The sequence below is a fragment of the Lynx rufus genome, unplaced genomic scaffold, assembly GCF_022079265.1.
Source record: "Lynx rufus isolate CCGP_SWC_20201006 ecotype Redwood Valley unplaced genomic scaffold, mLynRuf1.p SCAF_3, whole genome shotgun sequence".
Taxonomy (NCBI): Eukaryota; Metazoa; Chordata; class Mammalia; order Carnivora; family Felidae; genus Lynx; species Lynx rufus.
The window spans coordinates 32,512,992-32,531,470 of record NW_025814845.1 but is presented as its reverse complement, the minus strand read 5'-3'; the positions used below and the strand labels follow the sequence as shown (position 1 = coordinate 32,531,470).

Genomic DNA, 18,479 nt, shown 5'->3' with positions numbered 1-18,479 from the left:
GTGGACGTGGACACAGAGTGTGCCTTTTCTGAAGAAATATCCAGCTGGCAGAGCAGAGATGAAGCACTGAGGCACGGTAGGGAGACAAGAGCTGCGACGTGCTTGGCAAGACCCAGAAAATTTGTATGAAAAGAAACAATACCTGAAAACCTGAGGTTGAGCACTGAATTTTTTTTGACGAAAATGATTTCGTGAGGAAGATGCTTACAGAGGAGACCAGAAGGATTAACTGAGAGGAGCAGGTGAGAGAAGTTAAGTGAGCTTTTAACTTGCTGGATGGCTTTGAAAAAAGAGAGAAGTGGGAGATGGCAAGATATGAGGGTCGCCACACCATAGCACAGACCATCCCTGCACAGGAAGGGTTACTCTACCAAGATGTTTCAGAGGTGCCATGGCCGGAAAGAACAGTTGCCCTCTTGGGTCCGACACCCTACTGACCAAATCCCAAGAAGCATGTAATGGGATATATAAGTTATATATACTAAGTGCTGGGATTTTTTTTCCCCAAAACTTGTTAACTCCCTTGGAAAAGCCCTAAATCTTCAAAGATAAGCCCTCCTACACAAAGAAAATGAAAGGTCCCATTCACAGCAGCAACAGGAGAGACTTTAGCCAGATATGTATATGGTTGATGAGGAGAAAACTAGAAAATCAGACAAATGACAGAAACACAAAGAAACAAATTGTTTATGTTTCCGAACAGGAGGATCACTGTTGAATCATCTGTTCTTCCCAATTAGAGAACCATTTGGGAGAAAAGCAAATACGTCTTCTCCTCATTATTGTAACTAAGCCTAGGAAGATAATCCTAAATGCAGAAAAAGAGGTTAGGATTTGCCTGAAAATAGTGGTTTTATTATAACTATTTTGAATGTTTCTGTATCAGTGAAAATTGATGATAATTTTGCTTATTAAGGTAAAATTCATAATTTTGATTTATGTGAGTAGCTTAGAGTCACTAAGGAAAATAGGGAAAACATGAGAAAAAACATTATTCCAGTATTCAAAGGTAATCACTGTTAACATGTTGGTCCAGTCTTTTTTTTTCTTTTAATACCCTTAATTGTACACTTAACTTTGATTAAACAATTTATTCTTTTTTTATGTTTATTTATTTTGAGAAAGAGCAGGGGAGGGACAGAGAGAGGAAGTATCCCAAGCCAGCTCTGTGCTGTCAGCACAGAACCCCACATGGGGCTCAAACTCAGGAACCATAAGATCATGACCTGAGCCAAAATCAAGAGTAGGGTGCTTAACCCACTGAGCCACCCAGGTGATCCAACAATTTATTCTTTCAACAAATATACAGTTTGTTGAAACTGTAGGACAGTTTCTAGTTGCCAAGGATACAGCAGTGAACAAAATCGAAAACTCTGCCCTCAGGCACTTATATTCTGGAAGGGAAGGGGGAGGAGGAGAGGGAGATGGAAACAAGTATGTCTGTTCTGTAGCACACTGGATGGTGGTAGTAAGTGCCGTGGAGAACCGTGGTGTAGAAAAGAGGATAGAAACTACTATTGTGATAGTGGGGTGCTGTTTTAAGTTGGGGTGGTCATGGAAGGCATCACTGGAAAGATGACCTTGAGCAAAGATCAGAAGACACAGTGGGAACTGAAGCCAGGGCAGAAGGACTAGCAAATGGGTAGAGTCTGGATTTGCAAGGGAGGACGGTTTTGTTCTTAGAATCCTTACAAGTTTTAAACATTTTTTATTTGACAAAATGTACATAATTCACTACTTGTCATCTTAAACAATTTTTAAGTCTACGTAGTTGTATATTTTGAGAGAGAGAGGGCATGGGGAGGGCAGAGAGAGTGAGACAGGGAGAGAAAGAGGATCCCAAGTAGGCTCCACACCGTCAGCACAGAGCCAGATGCAGAGCTTGAACTCATGAACCATGAGATCATGACCTGAGCCAACACCAAGAGTCGGAGGCTCAACTGATGGAGCCCGCCAGACACCCCAATCACTTTAAGCATTTTTAAGTTTGGCGGTATTAAGTGCATTCGCAATGTTGTGCAACCATCACCACCATCCATCTCCAGAACTTTTCCATCATCCTGAACTGAAACCCCCCGTTCCCCCTTCCCCCCAGCCCCTGGCAACCACTATCCTACTTTCTGCCTCTGCATGGGACTATTCTAGGTGCCTCATATGCGTGGAATCATAGAGTATATGTCCTTTTGTGTCCAGCGTATTTAATTTAGCATAGTGTCTTCAGGATTCATCTATTATTGTAGCCTGTGTCCAAATTTCATTTTTTTAGGCTGATATCCAATTGTATGTATAAACCGCATTTCATTTATCCATGTGTCTGTTGGTATTTCCACCTTTTAGCTGTTGTGAATATTGCTGCTGTGAACATTGGTATGGGCTCTGTTTTTAAGTAGAGCAGCGCAGACTTGCCAAAGACTGGATGTGCAGTTGGGACAAAAGGAGAAAGCAGAGATGGCTTCTCAGGTTTGGGGCCAGAGCAGCTGGCAGAATAAAGGTTGTGTTTGTTGAGATGGGGAAGGCTGGGATTATGTCACCTCCTTTTTATTTGACGTCGCAAAGTACTCTTGTGGCTATTAAAAGTCCTCATTAATGTCGGTAGGAGACATTCCTTGTCTTCCTGCACGTTCGGCATCCTTTCCCGACTCCCCTCTAAAATGTCCTCTTTTCCAGTCATCCTACTTTTTCCCCAGTTCACTCACTGAAATCTTTCTGTTGATTCAGATGAGGGAAGGGGTAGTTTGACATACGTCGCTTTTAATGGATGTTGCTCAGCTTTTTTAACAGAAAAGACAACCTAGGTTGAAAAAGGATTGTTAAGGAGCCGGATCAACCTTTTCTCCCACCTCCCCAGATCACATAAACACCTCGTTATAGCTGCTCCCAGGATAACTCCTGCCAGAACACAAGAAACCGAGCAAACTGTAACCGCCCTATCTCAGGAGCATAGTCCCAAGGCTACAGCCTTCTTGACTTTCAGTCTCTCCAAACACTGGATTGTAAGAACATATTTATTAATCAACATTTATTGAGTACCTGCTTACTGGTTAAGCACTTTGGTTGTGAGAATTCATCAAGATGTATTTCTTTCTCTTATAGAGTTTATGGTCTAACTGGAAGATAAAGAAGCACCTAGAAAATGAGTGATAGGTGCCACCAAAACGGAAGCCCAAAGTAGTGTCAGCTAACCCAAGTCTAAGGAAGGAAGTGCAATCTGATGTGAAAATTGATTAAATGGGAACATCCCAAGAACTGAGACACGTGTATAGCTAGAGATGGGGGCTGGCTTGAAAGATGACTTGTGGGAAGTCATCAGAAGTCAGGTAGACAAGGTCTTGAAATCATGTTAAGGATTTTGCACTCTATCCTCAGGGCAGTACGAAGCCACTGAATGGGTTTAATCCAAGAAGTGCTAAAATCTAATTTGTACTTTGGAAGTGTCCCTCTGGCCTCAGTGTGGAGACAAGGCTAGAAGCAGAGCAACACTGGAGTCAGAGGTCTAGCTTGCAGGCTTTTAGCAATTGTGGGCACATTTTGGGACGGGGATAATGGCAGCAGGGTTGGCAAAAAGCACGTAGTAGGTCCAAAGATACTGTGCACAACGGAAGCTGGTGGTATAAAGAGACCAGACTAGAGCCCAGTTTTGCATCATACACAGTTGGTGACGAAGCCATTCTCTAGATAGAGTGCACAACGGAAGAGCAGGTTTGGAGGGAAAACAGTGTGTGTTCAATTTGAGACGGATCAAGTTCAAAGTAACTGTGCAACGTTCAAGTTCAGAGCTGGACAGTCTGAAGTACAGGCAAGAGATGTAAGCCACGGGAAGAGATTGTGACTGATCCCCATATAGATAATAGAAAACACTAACCTTCTCAGGGTGTGTGTTACGTGATACCAGAAGCCTCCTGACAGAATAGCAGGATATCTTACCTTTCCCTTTGTTTAGGGCTCTTTTAGACAATTAGTTTTCTAATAATTACAGTCTGTGAACAGCATCTTTAACAGCTAGGATAATATTCTCTAATATGGGTATACATTTACATAACCAGCCACATGGTGTCCTGTTAGTTTTCACTGATGTTTTGCTATTCAAAAGAACCCACGAGGAATATTTGCATTCCCCCAAATTAGCTCCATGGGATGTGCTAGTAAGCAGACTGTGGCAAAAGTATTCCATGGTAGATAAATACATTTAGAGAAACCTTGATTAAAAAAAACATTGAGGGGTGCCTGGCTGGCTCAGTTGGGTGATCAAGTGTGACTCATGAATTTGAGCCCCACATTGGGTGTAGAGATTACTTAATAAAACTGGAAGGAAGGAAGGAAGGAAGGAAGGAAGGAAGGAAGGAAGGAAGGAAGGGGAGGGGAGGGGAGGGGAGGGGAGGAAGGAAGGACAGGAGGGAGGGAGGGAAGGAGGGAGGAAAGGAAGGAAGGAAGGCAGGGAGGGAAGGAGGGAGGAAAGGAAGGAAGGAAGGAAGGGAAGGAGGGAGGAAAGGAAGGAAGGAAGGACAGAAGGACAGACAGGAGGGAGGGAGGAAGGAAGGAAGGAAGGGAAGGGGAGGGGAGGAAGGAAGGACAGGAGGGAGGGAGGGAAGGAGGGAGGAAAGGAAGGAAGGAAGGCAGGGAGGGAAGGAGGGAGGAAAGGAAGGAAGGAAGGGAAGGAGGGAGGAAAGGAAGGAAGGAAGGAAGGAAGGAAGGAAGGAAGGAAGGAAGGAAGGAAGGACAGACAGGAGGGAGGGAGGGAGGAAGGAAGGAAGGAAGGAAGGAAGGAAGGATGGAAGGACGGAGAGACGGACAGACAGGAGGAAGGTTGGTTCAGTAGAGGTCTTTACAGTGATTTCTCAAAGCCTCAAATATGCTGCTTTGTGATGTGACCCTTCAAGAGGGTGCTGCTATGGTTTGCTTATACCTTTACTAAGCCTTGGGACATTACATCAGCTTTTCGGGGGTAGTGCTCCCAGGACTAGTGACCACAGAAGTCTCATGGGATACTAACCTATATGCAAAAGTTGTCTCAAATTTCAGCACATAGTTCCAGAAACTGAATTATCAAATTAACAGGAATGAATATGTTTATGTACTTGATGCACATTGCCAAATACCTTTCCCAAAGGTGAGTACATTGCCAATAGAAATATAAATTGTTACAAAGAGCTGTTGCCCCCCACACCAGCTGTGATAGTGAATTGTTTAAATCTGATCTAATATGTGGTGTTTCTATGACTACAGAGAAGCTCAGCACTTTTCCATGTTTCTGGTTACTTACTGCTGCTTTTGTGAAAATCTTCTCTGGTCTTTAGCCTCTTTGTTGGGATCTTAGCTATTCTTATGAAGACAAATGGTCTATTTTTATTATCAGATATTAATGCAGAATTTCATATATTTGTGGCATTCTCCCAGTTTCTTGTTTATCATTTACTTTTTAGTTATGTTCTTTTAAAACATGTGGCACTTATACATTTTTATAAATCCATTCTTTACAGCATTTCTTTTTGTAGTTTTTTGTTTTTGTTTTTTGTTTTTTGTTTTTTTTTTTTACTGTTTTTAAGCTTAGAAAGGCCTTTTATAAAGCTTTATCTAGACACTTAATAATCACTTCTTGGTTTTTGGTTGTTATTGACATAAACTCTTAGCCTCCTTGGAATTTATATTGCTGCCCTCCCTGAAAAACAACTAAGCAAGATTTATAGCACTCTTTTCTGACTAATTTTCCGTCCCAAATTAATATATTATGCCCAGTCTTTAATAATCGTTATGAAAAAGATAATTTGTCTCCATTTCTTAAATTAGCAAATTGAGATGAATGGCAATTTATTTATTAGTGGTCAGTTACCTTGGTCAGTTTCAGTCTTGAGACCAGCATGTATTGTGACATTAATGTGACAAAAACCATTACATTTACAAACTGGCTCAGACTTAATTTGATACTGTGACAAAAATTTTCTTCCTCAAAGCTCATAGGAGAGATCACTAGAAAGTAAAAAAGACCTGGGGTGTTTTAAGAAATTTGAAAATTAAATGAAGAAAGGAAAGTCTGTTCATCTGTGTCAGTAATAAAAGCAGCCACTCTACCAACACCATGGGGTTTCATTCTTCCAGCCCGCTTTCTAGCTGAGGAAGCAGAGGCTGGGAGTTACTAACCACAAATGGGAGAGCAAGGAAGGGCAGAGCCAGCACTCCTTCCAGGGCTGTTTATCATCAGTCCTGCTCCAATCAGGGTCCAAGGAGATAGTCTTAGGACTCCCCAAAGGGCCCTCTCTTTTAGACAACATCTGTACTTTATCCAAGAATAAGAATCCTAGTGCACCACTCTGACGTTTATAGCGTAAAAAGAGGGTTAGCGTTAAGACCCAACCACATCCCCGAAGTTGTGTAGGCAGGTAGCACCTGTAAATTCTCTCTCCTACAAGACTGAACTTGGGGGCCCTGAAGGGGAAGAAGTGTTTCTCTCTAGTGTGGGAACTAGGTGCTAGGGGATCACCTCAGGTGGGGCCGAAGGTAAGCCCCTCTTATCTGGGCAAGCCCCTTGGCTTGGCCAAAATGCCCGTCCGCGCCTGCTTTCCCAAATGTTCTTTCCCTGCAAGTTCATTCACGTGGAAGTTTCAGAGCAATTCCTCCTTCCTCTGAACCTGCGTTTTCAGGTTCTCAGGCTGCGTTAGTTCATTTGGGAAGCGCGCACGGTGCGATGGTGAGCCAGCATCGCTGTGCAGAGACAAGCGCTCGTTTGTTCCCAGCGCAGGCCTGTGCCCTCCAGTTTACCGGCTTTGCGGCGACTTCGGCTGATCCTTTCTCAAGTCCCCCGGGAGCCACTTTTGTGGCAGCCTCCATTTGGCTTCACAGGGCCTCGAGGAGGGGCCATGGGGGCCGCTTGGCATGGCCCAGCAGTCTCCCACGTTCAGAGCAATTTGCAAACTGCTCTCGGAGGGAGCCCGAGCCCAGCCCCGAACAGGCCGCTCCTGTTACCCCCATTGTCTGCGGGGATCGGGCGCCTTTCCCCAGCTGACCTGCCTGCGAGTGGCGAGATGTGAAAAGTTAGAGACAAAAATGGTCTCTACAGACTGAGGGGGAGCTTTCTTGTACAGAAAGGAAGGAAATACCTCTGTGGGATTTTATTTTTTCTCCCCCCCCCCCACCCTCCCCTTCATCCAAAAAATACAAAGAGACTCTGTCTTTAATGCGAATGTCGGCTTTAAATCTTTTAGGTTTGGATTAACTCTGCAAAAGAAAAAAAAAATCTGACAGGCTTTCAGATATGACGCAGAAAAACTTTTTTCCCCTCAATTCACGTTGTTCATTTGTAAAGCCAAAGGCTGGTGGACTGAATAGTGGGCGCTCCTTGTTCCCCATTCATAGTTAACATCACAATGGTCAGAATTAGCAGCCCAGAGTCTCCGCCACTTCTGCCTTTTCCACCAGCGACATTTAATACAAGGTGGCAAGGGCAAGCAGAAATCTTTCTTCTTTGGCCCCTAAATTAAAATAGATTAAAATTAAGCCACGCAAACGAGGGCATTTTCCGTTACGCGACTTGGAATCTTAGCTACCTTTTCCCCCCAGGAGGAAAAAGAAATGTGGTGGTTTTGGGGGTTGTTGTTGTTGTGGTTTTTTTTTTTCTCGGTCCTTACCTCACTAAAAAGCTGCCTTCAATCTAAACAAATCCCACTGATTTGATAGACATTTCCTATTACATAGTAATTGTTGGTTTTCACTATAGACGATGTCAGCAAACATGTTGAAGATCATGTTTTGCTTATAAAATAAAGTGACTTTTATGTGAATATTTTTCGTCTTGTCGGTGTCTAGAATATAGGTGCTATTTCATTGAATCCACGTGGCCACATTTATTTTCTGAAATTCTTTTGTAATACTGTGTTTTTATTTTGAACGTGCTCAGAGCTATTTAATCGTATATATGGGGAAAAAGAAACCATAGCATCCTTGAACTGACAGTCTATATCAATGAGCCCATGTTAATGCAAAAAAAAAAAAAAATTAAACATCAGTACCTGGTCTTTAGTTGAGGGTCTGAATGAATAGGTAATCTCAAACATAATCTAAAAGTAGTAATCTTTGTATTAGGTACGGACTGATCGATTAGGAATGTTAATATGTAATTGCATATTGGCCTGTAAGAATAAAACTCTAGATCATTTTTAAGTCCTGAGCCACACCTGGTTTAAAAAAAAAATCCTTGTGAATTTGAGTAGAGTGCAAATGTACATGCATTAGTTGACTGCTTTTTAATGGAGTTCTGCCCATACATTTATGCACTTAAATAGGTACTGAAAACTTACTCTAGTAAACAGAGACTCAAAGTGAAACAAAGTATTTCTTTTGGTTTTACTGTATGGCATATTCCTTTTAAACTCTGTATAATCTAATTACATTACAAAGGGATTTTATTATAATTGCAAATAGCTAATAGGTTTATTAATTTTTTAAGCATAGAATCATTTTCTTTGCAACCCAAAAGGTTCTGATATAGCCATTTAGTATTTGATACAAAGGAATGATTATAAATATTTTTAATACACTTTGAGTTTTACACAGTAGATATTTGGTTTGACTTTAGCAGTAACAGGACATATCAATGCAAGTTATGTAAATCTTTGAACAAAAATTAAGATTATTCTGCCTAATATCATAGATATCTTAATTTGATTATACCATATCATGATTTATCTGGATGATTTTTTAATGTAATATTTTACAAAAGCAAAGTTAATTTTTATTGGCCAGAAATAGTAAATTTAGTTTCTAACTAGGATTTATTTTACATGTTGTAGTATAAGAGAATTTAAGCCAGAGTATATTTGACGTTTGCTCCAAAAGATTGATTTTGATATTCTAAGTTATAAAAGAAGGTCAAAGTTTATTACTCCGCATAGTGACCACAGTAATAAAAATCTCACATAAAAGTATGAAAAGATTTGGCACATGGTAAAACCCTGCTATATTAGCTACTTGAGGGGGAAAAAAATAGATGTAGCAAAGACATGTTTTAACACATTTGGCTTTTGATTCCAGATTCTGCACAAGTTTGGATTTAGTTACTGTATATCCTCTTGCAGAATGAAATATTTTTAAATTATTTTACTTAAAATCATATAAAAGCTAAACACGAATGATGTATGTCTTAGTTTTTAAAGGAATGTTGTTTCTGATGGTTTACCCAGGCTGCCATGTTGTTTAGCTCCGGAGTCTTCTGGATGGGCCTGTTGTTTATCCCCGTGGCGTCTCTGCTTCTTGATGTGGCCTACAAGGTGTAAGTATACTATTCGGCTGTGTACACAAAAGTATAGATGTGTGTTAACCCTCAGATTTCTCCAGTTGTAACATCAGCTCAATGATGTTAGTGAGAATTCGTAGTGTTAATTAGTTCTGCCTGATAAATAAAGAAGAAATGAGTGATTCAGAAATTAGAAAAGTAAGTTAAAGACTGAATAAGATGTAGAGCAAGTATTTTCTATTAATAGTAGACAGTACATTTTTAGAAATCAGCCAGAAAAATCCAGGCAGAAGAAAAAATTCTGTTATCTCCAAACACGTATATATTTTATTTATGAACAATAGTTGTGGGAAAAAAAGGTTTTTGCCTGCCTGTTTCAAAGCTTATATAAAATATAGAGTGAAAGGAACTAAAACTGTACTCATTTTTCTCAACGATTATCAGTTTTAAAATGCTGTCTCTTCCCACAAAAAAAAAAGATATCCCTAAAGTTAATTCTATGATGCTTATTTAATAACTCTGAGAGTTTTAACTTTTATAAACCTAAACCATTCCTTTTAAGACTGTTGTTTCTGTAATTGCATCATGCTCAAAATTACTGTAATTTTTAGATTCTTATTGAAAACTGGTTGCCTGTACTCTGATTACTGTTGTACCTAGCAGCACATTAATAAACCAGTTTTGTAAAGTGTGAAGTCTTCGTATGAAGATTTACATGCAAATCTTTTTTTTTTTTTTCCAGTATCAAGAGAACTGCTTTTAAAACATTGGTAGATGAAGTTCAGGAGCTGGAGGCAAAATCTCAAGACCCAGGGGCAGTTGTGCTTGGAAAGAGGTAAAAGACACACTAAATATGTTCTTTTCCAAGTGAACTTTTGTCTTTCATTCGTGGTTGGAAATAAGTGGTAAAACTTATATTTATGACTTTACATGGAACTAGCAGTGTGGATAGATTTCAGAATCAGAGGGATGCAGATTCAATCAAATCTGTCACTCACTAAGCTATGTGTGACCTTAGCCAAGTCGCAAAATGCTCTTGAGCCTCAGTTTTCTCATCTAGAAAATGGGGGCAATATTACCTACCTCATGAATAGTTTTTAGAATTAAATAAGATCTAATTGATCAAGCAGGTAGCTTGGTGTGTGGTGCTTAATGAGCTTTAAATAAATGGTGGTTACAAATATTAGTGTGTTATTAAAATGAAAGGAAAAAAAGACTTTTAGCTTGACACTGTATCTGTAATAAAATAGCGTGTCAGGAAAATCAGAGCTTGACATAGGGCAAAGTGCCCTACAGTAGCAGTAAGTGCTTATTAGGAACTGACCTTGGCATGGGTCATCTATGAAGTGAATTATGTGTTCCAAGTCCTTTCCTCAGCACCACTCCCTCAAAAGAGCAAGGTTAGACACCTAATCCAATGTACTAAATTCACAAAGCATTATAAGAAAGAGATTAAACTGATTTGAAAGCCGTCTATAATAAAACACAATTATGAAGGTAATACCAGGAATTTACTTTTTTCTTCCTTCTTCGCGCTAACATGAGCTCAAGTTGTGTCTACACCATAGGAACTGCTTTGCTCGGGTGTCTGTCGCTGTCATCACAATCCACTGTTGTTACCCAGTTTGACAGGATTAAGTAAGTGTCAGACTGGGAACTCAAGCTGAGACCTTGGCTTCCAGCCTGGGCCCACTCTCCTCAGGCCAGGAGGGCTCGTCACACACCCACCAGTCTGTGCCTCTCTAGCACAAGTCCTTGCACCGCCATTTGTGGAGCGCTCACTACATGCTAGGTGCTGCACTGATCGCTTCATATGCACTGTCACACTGGATCGCCGTGACAGTCCTGTACAAATTCGTCACCCCAGCAGCACCTGGCGGGGTGGCTCTGTCGGTTGAGCGTCCGACTTCAGCTCAGGATCATGATCTCACGGGTCTGTGGGTTCAAGTCCCACATCGGGCTCTGTGCTGACAGCTCAGAGCCTGGAGCCTGCTTCGGATTCTGTGTCTCCCTTGCTCTCAGCTCCTCCCCCACTCACACTCTATCTCTCTCTCAAAAAATAAATAAACATTAAAAAAGAAAAAAAAGAAAAGAGTAGCATGCTCTCCTAACTGGGCCGATCAGGCACCCCACTGCCAGGGTTATTTTAGGAATCCTGGAGAATGAGATACATGTAAAATTTCAAGAAAGTTAGCTAATCTTATCTACATTTTCAAAGAGGGCGAAATTGTGATTTCTGGGTAGTCTAGTGATGTCAGGCTTATTTCAGCTCCAAAACACCATGTTTATACCTCCCAGTCTGCACAGGCTGCTCCCTTGTTTAGAAGCTGCTACCCTCCTCCAGACTGGGCGGCCTGATTCCTAGTTTTCAAAACCCGGCTCCGACGCAATTACCTCAGGTTTTCTTACATGAGATTAGTTCCTACTCTGCTGTCTGGGTACTTTGTGCCTCTGTTGTCACATTTACTTTATTGTATCATAATGTGTGTGCTTGTTTCCCCTACTAGAAGGAGCTCCTTGAAAGAGAGGCCCCCTTTTTAGTCTTTACCGAGACCCAACACCTAGCACGGTTCCAGGAACATAACGGCACTTGATAAACATTTGTTGAATGGGTGATCGAATGGTCAAGAGAATGACCTGAGGGATGAATGAACGAATGAATTAGTGGGTGGCAAATAGATGGTTGACTCATGGGTAGTTAAATAAAAATTCGATAAATAAGAACCTAGAGTTACACAGGTTACACTCTCCAAATTAGTCATGTCCAGAGAAGTAACAGTGGTTTACTTCTTTGTCCTAGAATGATGCCATCTTGTAAGCTGGCCATCCCCAATTTGTTTCAGTCTCCACTAAGCTCTATTGTGAAGTCAAGCTGTACATAAAGGGAAACTGCATCAGAGAAACTATAACTTGTAAGCACTGTATCCAGATTAGCACTTACAATAATGTATGTCTTATGTTTACTCATGTTCAAAAACTAAAACATTTTGGTTGAGACAGTCTTGTTTAGTGGAAATAGTAGGTCAATTACCATATTATGCAGTGAATTAGGAATATTCCCTCCAATCTTACAATGAAATTTGGGGGGATGGGGTGGGAGATGTGTTTGATCATCTAAGTACAGTATGTTGCTTTCAACCTTGGGTTATGGTGGAATTCAATTTAAGTCTAAAATGTTGGGAGAATAAATGCAAGTCTTGCCCCTGATCACTAAGTAGGTATAGCTTATTATTTTTGGTTAAGAAAATAACTTATATGCCCTGAAACCCTGTCTCTGCTGTTACTTTTTTGTGGATAGGCCCCAACGCTCGGGAGCATAAGCATCTATAATTCCAAAATACAAAAAAGTTTGAAATTCAATTTTTCCTCACAGGTTTATAGCAAATATTTGCTGGAAGAACCTAAACCATTTGTTCTATATATATAAAGGCATTGACAGTGTTTTTTTTTTCTATGATATAAATATCCATACATTTTATAGCAGAAATAATAATTAGTTTTTGGAATAGAGGACTCTCAGATCTCACTGGAGATCTACATCAATAAGTTGTGTGTAACATCTTTTCTAAAACAAAATAACACAAACAAATGTGAATTCAAAAACCCAGTGCTTTAAAATAAGGGATGTTTACACTGGGCTCATTGGAGGCAGATCAGTCTGGGATACCTTTCATAAGCATGAGAAGCACGCATATACATCTTGTACAGGCAAATGTGATAATGAGATCCATCATGTTTTATTATCCAACCGTAGACATAAGCCAGCATATTATCATCAGCCATTACTAAATAGAATTTTTCCCCAGGATCTTCAGATCATTCCTCATTAATTTGTCCTTCACTATAGCCTCGACTATTTTTTTTTGAGGCCATGAAAATTCATGTTATTTTATTTTATTTTATTTTATTTTATTTTTATTTTTATTTTATTGTTATTTTTTAATTTACATAGAAGTTAGTTAGCATATGGTGCAATAATGATTTCAGTAGGTTCCAGTGATTCATCCCCTATGTATGACACCCAGTGCTCTTTCCAACAAGTGTCTTCTTTAATGCCCCTTATCCATGTAGCCCTTCCCCCACCCACAGCCCCTCCAGCAACCCTCAGTTTGTTCTCTGTATTTAAGAGTCTCTTATGGTTTGTCCTTCTCCTTGTTTTTATATTATTTTTGCTTCCCTTCCCTTCTGTTCATCTGTTTTGAATCTTAAATTCCTCATATGAGTGAAGTCATATGATATGTGTCTTCTCTAATTTCGCTTAACATAATATCCTCTAGTTTCATCCAGGTAGTTCCAAATGGGAAGATTTCATTCTTTTTTGATGGCCGAGTAATACTCCATTGTATGTGTATACCACATCTTTATCTATTCATCCGTCTTTGGACATTTGTTCTCTTTCCATACTTTGTTTATTATCGATAGCACTGACTACAGCCTTGACTTTAAAGAAGAGAGTATGGAAGTATGGATGTCAGATAATTTGGCCATGTGGATGGTGATGATGGTTTCTCTCGGCCTTTGCCTATATTATTTATCTTTAAAAAAAAAAAAAGCAATTTTAACACTGCCCCCAAACTAATAGAAAAGAAACTATGTTTCTCAGTTTTCACACTGGATTTCTATCAGTGTTACATTCGAACCTCCGTAGAGGTTTAGGACAGGAGCATATATCAGATGTTTTCCTCCACCCTACTCTTATCACTGTGATAATGGTTCTACTCAGCATTTGTAAAGAAAAGTGACAGAATGACAAGTATTATCTCCTCCAGAGCAGAGATCAGGACAGTTATAATCACTGTTTATCTCCCCACCACCACCTACCACAGGACAGCTGCCACGTCTGGATGGTTTTTTACTTTCTGGGGATCCATTTTAATGAGTCAACCAAAGTAGCTTTGTCAACCCAATATAAAGTCAAATGCAAACTTACCAATCTTCAAAAATAAACGAAAATACGTTAAGGCAATGTATTCCAGGACAGTAAATGGGGTTTTACCTAGGCTTTCCTTAGTGCTTTTAAATGAAATATTATTTTAAAACACAGTGTGTTGAAACACCTTACCTCCACCAAATATCTAAGTTGAAACATTTTAGTGGGCTTGGAAATAAGGTAACAATATTTAAGTGGTAGTTGCATAATTTCATTGAACAAATTAAGAATTTGCATGGCTTGGTATGTAAATGATGAAAGACCATACAAAATTTAGTAACTACTGACTAACAGTTGTAATTAAGATGGGGTTTTAGGGGCGCCTTGGTGGCTCAGTCGGTTGAGCATCCAACTTGGGCTCAGGTCATGATCTCGTGGTCTGTGAGTTCAAGCCCCATGTCAGGCTCTGTGCTGACAGCTCAGAGCCTGGAGCCTGCTTCACATTCTGTCTCTGTTTCTCTCTCTGCCCCTTCCCTGCTCCCACACTGTCTCCTCTCTCTCTCTCTCTCTTTCTCTCTCTCTCTCTCTCAAATATAAACATTAAAAAAAAAAAGGATGGGGTTTTAATGAGAAGGTATCTAAAGTCTTTTTGTTCTTCTCACAGTGTTAAGCTGTTCAAGAAAAGCTGAACTTTTTAACATATCCATTAATGTTTGCGTGTCACCAATGCAATGTATAATGTGCCTTGATAGTAACATCAGTACCCATAAACATCAAGGGCCTAGAACTGCATAATTTTGAAATGATGAGTAGTTCCCAAAAGGTAGGATAAGACTAGACAAATACAAATCATCATCACTTATTATTTATTAAGCACCCCCCTGTGAATGGCATTTATATTTCATAGGAGGGACTCTGTTCTACAAGAACTAAAGCAAGCGTTCGGTGTTGTCCAGGAAACAACAACAACAAAAACCTAGTAGTTTCCCTACTGTGGAACTGGAGTGGAAGCATTGTAAATCAAAACTCACATGCAGCAATAGACATGTCGTGTTGAGCTAATGTTGAATATAAGCCAAGGCATCAAAAAGGATCCTCACAAAGTTGTCTTCTGTTTTGTGATGATCTCTGTTTTGATGGATTCTTTTTTTATAATAAATTCCTTGGAGAAGCACCTGGGTGGCTCAGTTAGTTAAGCGTCTGACTTCAACTCGGGTCAAGATCTCACGGTTTGTGAGTTCGAGCCCCACGTCAGGCTCTGTGCTGATGCCTCAGAGCCTGGAGCCTGCTTCAGATTCTGTGTCTCCCTCTCTCTCTGCCCCTTCCCTGCTCATGCTCTCGCTCTCTCTCTCTCTCTCTCTCTCTCCCTCAAAAGTAAATAATAAACATTAAAAAAAGAGAGAGAGAGACCAAAGAAAGAGGCAGTCCACTCCAGATTGGTAGGTGTCAGGTTTAATTGGCAAGGGAATTTACATAAGGAGATTGTCTTGGGTGGTCATAAGATGAGTAGATCTCTGCCCCACCTGCCAGAATTTTAAAAGTTTATATAGATGTCATGGGGCGCCTGGGTGGCTCAGTCAGTTAAGCGTCCGATTTCGGCTCAGGTCATGATCTTGCAGTTCACGGGTTCCAGCCCCGCATCAGACTCTGTGCCGGCAGCTCAGAGCCTGGAGCCTGCTTCAGATTCTGTGTCTCCCTCTCTCTCTGCCCCTCCCCTGCTCACGCTCTGTCTCTCTCTCTCTCAAGAATAAATAAACATTAAACAAATTTTTTTAATAAATTCCTTGGGAGCTGGGAGAATGGCAAGGTTGGGAAGGGCTAGCATTTGTGGAGTGCTTCCTAAGTGCCAGTCACTGTGCTAGAAACCATACAATTCCCTGAATCCCCACCATTGGTTAGGGATTATCCTCCTGGTGTGTATGAGATGACCAAGAAAGGTTTGCCTGAGGCTCCTCAGCTAATAAGTAACAGACTCAGAATTAAAGTTAAGATTCCAAAGCCCATGCTCTGCCCCCAGTAATGCACTCCTTTCCTGAGAAAGCTTTCTTACTGCGCTTTGTTTTTGAACACTAGGCATTAACTTGATGCAACAGCTGAGTAAAAGGATAGCCTCATATGAATGATTATTACAAACTACATTATCTTCTACATCTAAGTTTCGTAATAGGACAGATAAAGTTCCCACATCTGCCTTCTTAACATTTAATGTTATAATATTAAAGTATTATGCATTTAGGAAGGCCAGCCTGAAACCAGGAAAATGTATTTGGGGGAGAAGAAGCTACATCCTGATACATTGCCAACCTCTAGTTGTCTGTAGTCATTTCCATCTTAAACACCAGAGACTTCCCAGCACCCCGTCCGCAGTGCTCTGCTAACAAAATCAGACCACCTGCCGCTAAGGCTGCCGACTTCCTCAAAGCAGTTACATGTTTTAGTGTTCCTTGGGGTCTCTGGGTCTGTAATGTTAGATCATTTTAAGAACAGAGTAGAAAAGCGACTCTAAAAATGGCCCCTTCTCATTCCCCATATCTGTTTATTTCACTGGCAAAAACAAGTTTTACAACTATTTGCAAATCCACCAGAGTTTTAGATTAATTAGCTTTCTTGCCTTAATGTAGCTAATTCTCAGTGACAATGAAGTATGTCTAATAAGTACCACTTACAGCATCCCTCGACTTGAAAAATATGTGAAGATAACTACAAATGTCAACATTGCTAAATATTTTACTTCAGTGAAAGCCTAAACGTTTGCATAATTACAAGTTCATTCTGCAGAGGATTCTTTTATTTTTATTTTTTGTATATGATAACAATTGTTCCACTTCAGGATTTCAGAAAATTTGGCAAAACACAAAGCTAACAGAACAATTTAACTAAAACTTTTATACTGGGGGAAAAACCCAAGATGGAAATTTTTCAACTGAGCGCATTCCAGTGATTAAAACAAAATTGCGTAAACATTTGCTGTAGCACATGTGGATTACTTATTAGGATTCTTATGTTCTTTGATATCAAAGCAAAGTTTTATACATCAACCACTGGAGAAATGGCATGATTGGGAGGCCTGGTGTGATGTTTAAAGTGTATTTCACAATGATTACTCGAACTCATTGATTTGACAAATAATTGGCTTCCTGCTGTGGGAGACACCATTCTACATGCAGTGGAAAAAAACAGATGCATTATTTCTTGCAGTGTTGCTTCTAGGCGTTACATAATTAATTACGTGGATTTGGTTCTGTGGAGATTATTCTAAACGTTTATTGAGAAATAAATATTTTCCTTGTCGTTTTACCTAATATTATTTTCTGAAAATAGTTTTATTTTAAAATGAAATTAAGGAACACATTTCATACCACATTGGAGCAGGTAATGGAACTTTTCTAATTAAAATGTCTATGAAATCTCTTCTTCGTGTAATTTTTAGGATTTCTTTGCATCACTAAAAAAATATTATTTTGTACCAAAATATGTGCAAAGTAGGAAAAAGAGTAATAATTTTTGTGACTCTAAAAATGCCACGCTCAGTATGTACGTAGTAAGTCAACCAGGATTTTAGAAGTTAATGACGCTGCTGGCAGATTTTGTATTTTTTTATTAACTGTGTTGTACAGGTTCTGTATTCCCATTTGACTTAAATATAACTAGTGGGTGGAGAACTCTTTTGGCTGGATTATTGGGAACAAAACTCTCCTTAGCTCTGGGGAAAGCTGGCCTTGGAAGTATCTAAATACTTGAAATCTCATTTGCTATCTGAGAAAACGGGGCAAAAAGAATCCCTAGACTACAGACCTCTCAAGCAATCTTTTGTTTAAGTCTGATTCTCTGGTGGTCCTGTGGGCACACTGGGGTCTCTGCCGAGTTGATAATTCATTTCACACATTTGCACCTGCCCTACAGCCTCACGGAGAGGGCGCAACTGCTCAAGAACGTCTTTAAGAAGAACCACGTGAACTTGTACCGATCTGAATCGCTGCAACAAAACCTGCTCCGTGAGTATCTGAGTTCTGACTTGCAAATAAATTCTCTGCCGTCACGTCAGAGCGTTTAGGACAGCAGGGTTTGGGCTTTAGGAATATTCAACTTTTTAACATTAACACAGAAAAAAAGTTTTACGTACTTGCAACACGTTACATAAATGACCAGTGAGAGAAACCTCTGACCACAACCATCTCATTTCCAGCAGACAAGACAAAGCATGTTAAAATCCTGCTGCTTTCACTTGAAGAAATAATATCTCCACATGCCCCTTGCTTCCTTAAATCTTAAGACGAACCAGTAAAATAAATCTTAAGTCTTAAAAGCTCCCTCCGTACTGTTATCTTTTCTACTTGAACAACTTTGCAAGGGCTTTTTCAGCTTTCATACGGCACAGAAACATAT

General features: G+C 40.0%; 1 protein-coding gene across 4 annotated transcripts in view; it reads left to right on the top strand.

Moving 5' to 3' along the window:
- ATP8A1 (ATPase phospholipid transporting 8A1) overlaps window positions 1-18,479 on the top strand; it is a 233,808-nt gene that overhangs the window by 209,847 nt on the left and 5,482 nt on the right. For all 4 annotated transcript variants that reach the window (XM_047092415.1, XM_047092413.1, XM_047092412.1 and 1 more), the window contains 3 exons: window positions 9,171-9,259; window positions 9,966-10,058; window positions 17,997-18,088. In XM_047092415.1, the coding sequence (XP_046948371.1) occupies window positions 9,171-9,259; window positions 9,966-10,058; window positions 17,997-18,088 (274 nt within the window). The remainder of the gene's footprint in view (window positions 1-9,170; window positions 9,260-9,965; window positions 10,059-17,996; window positions 18,089-18,479) is intronic.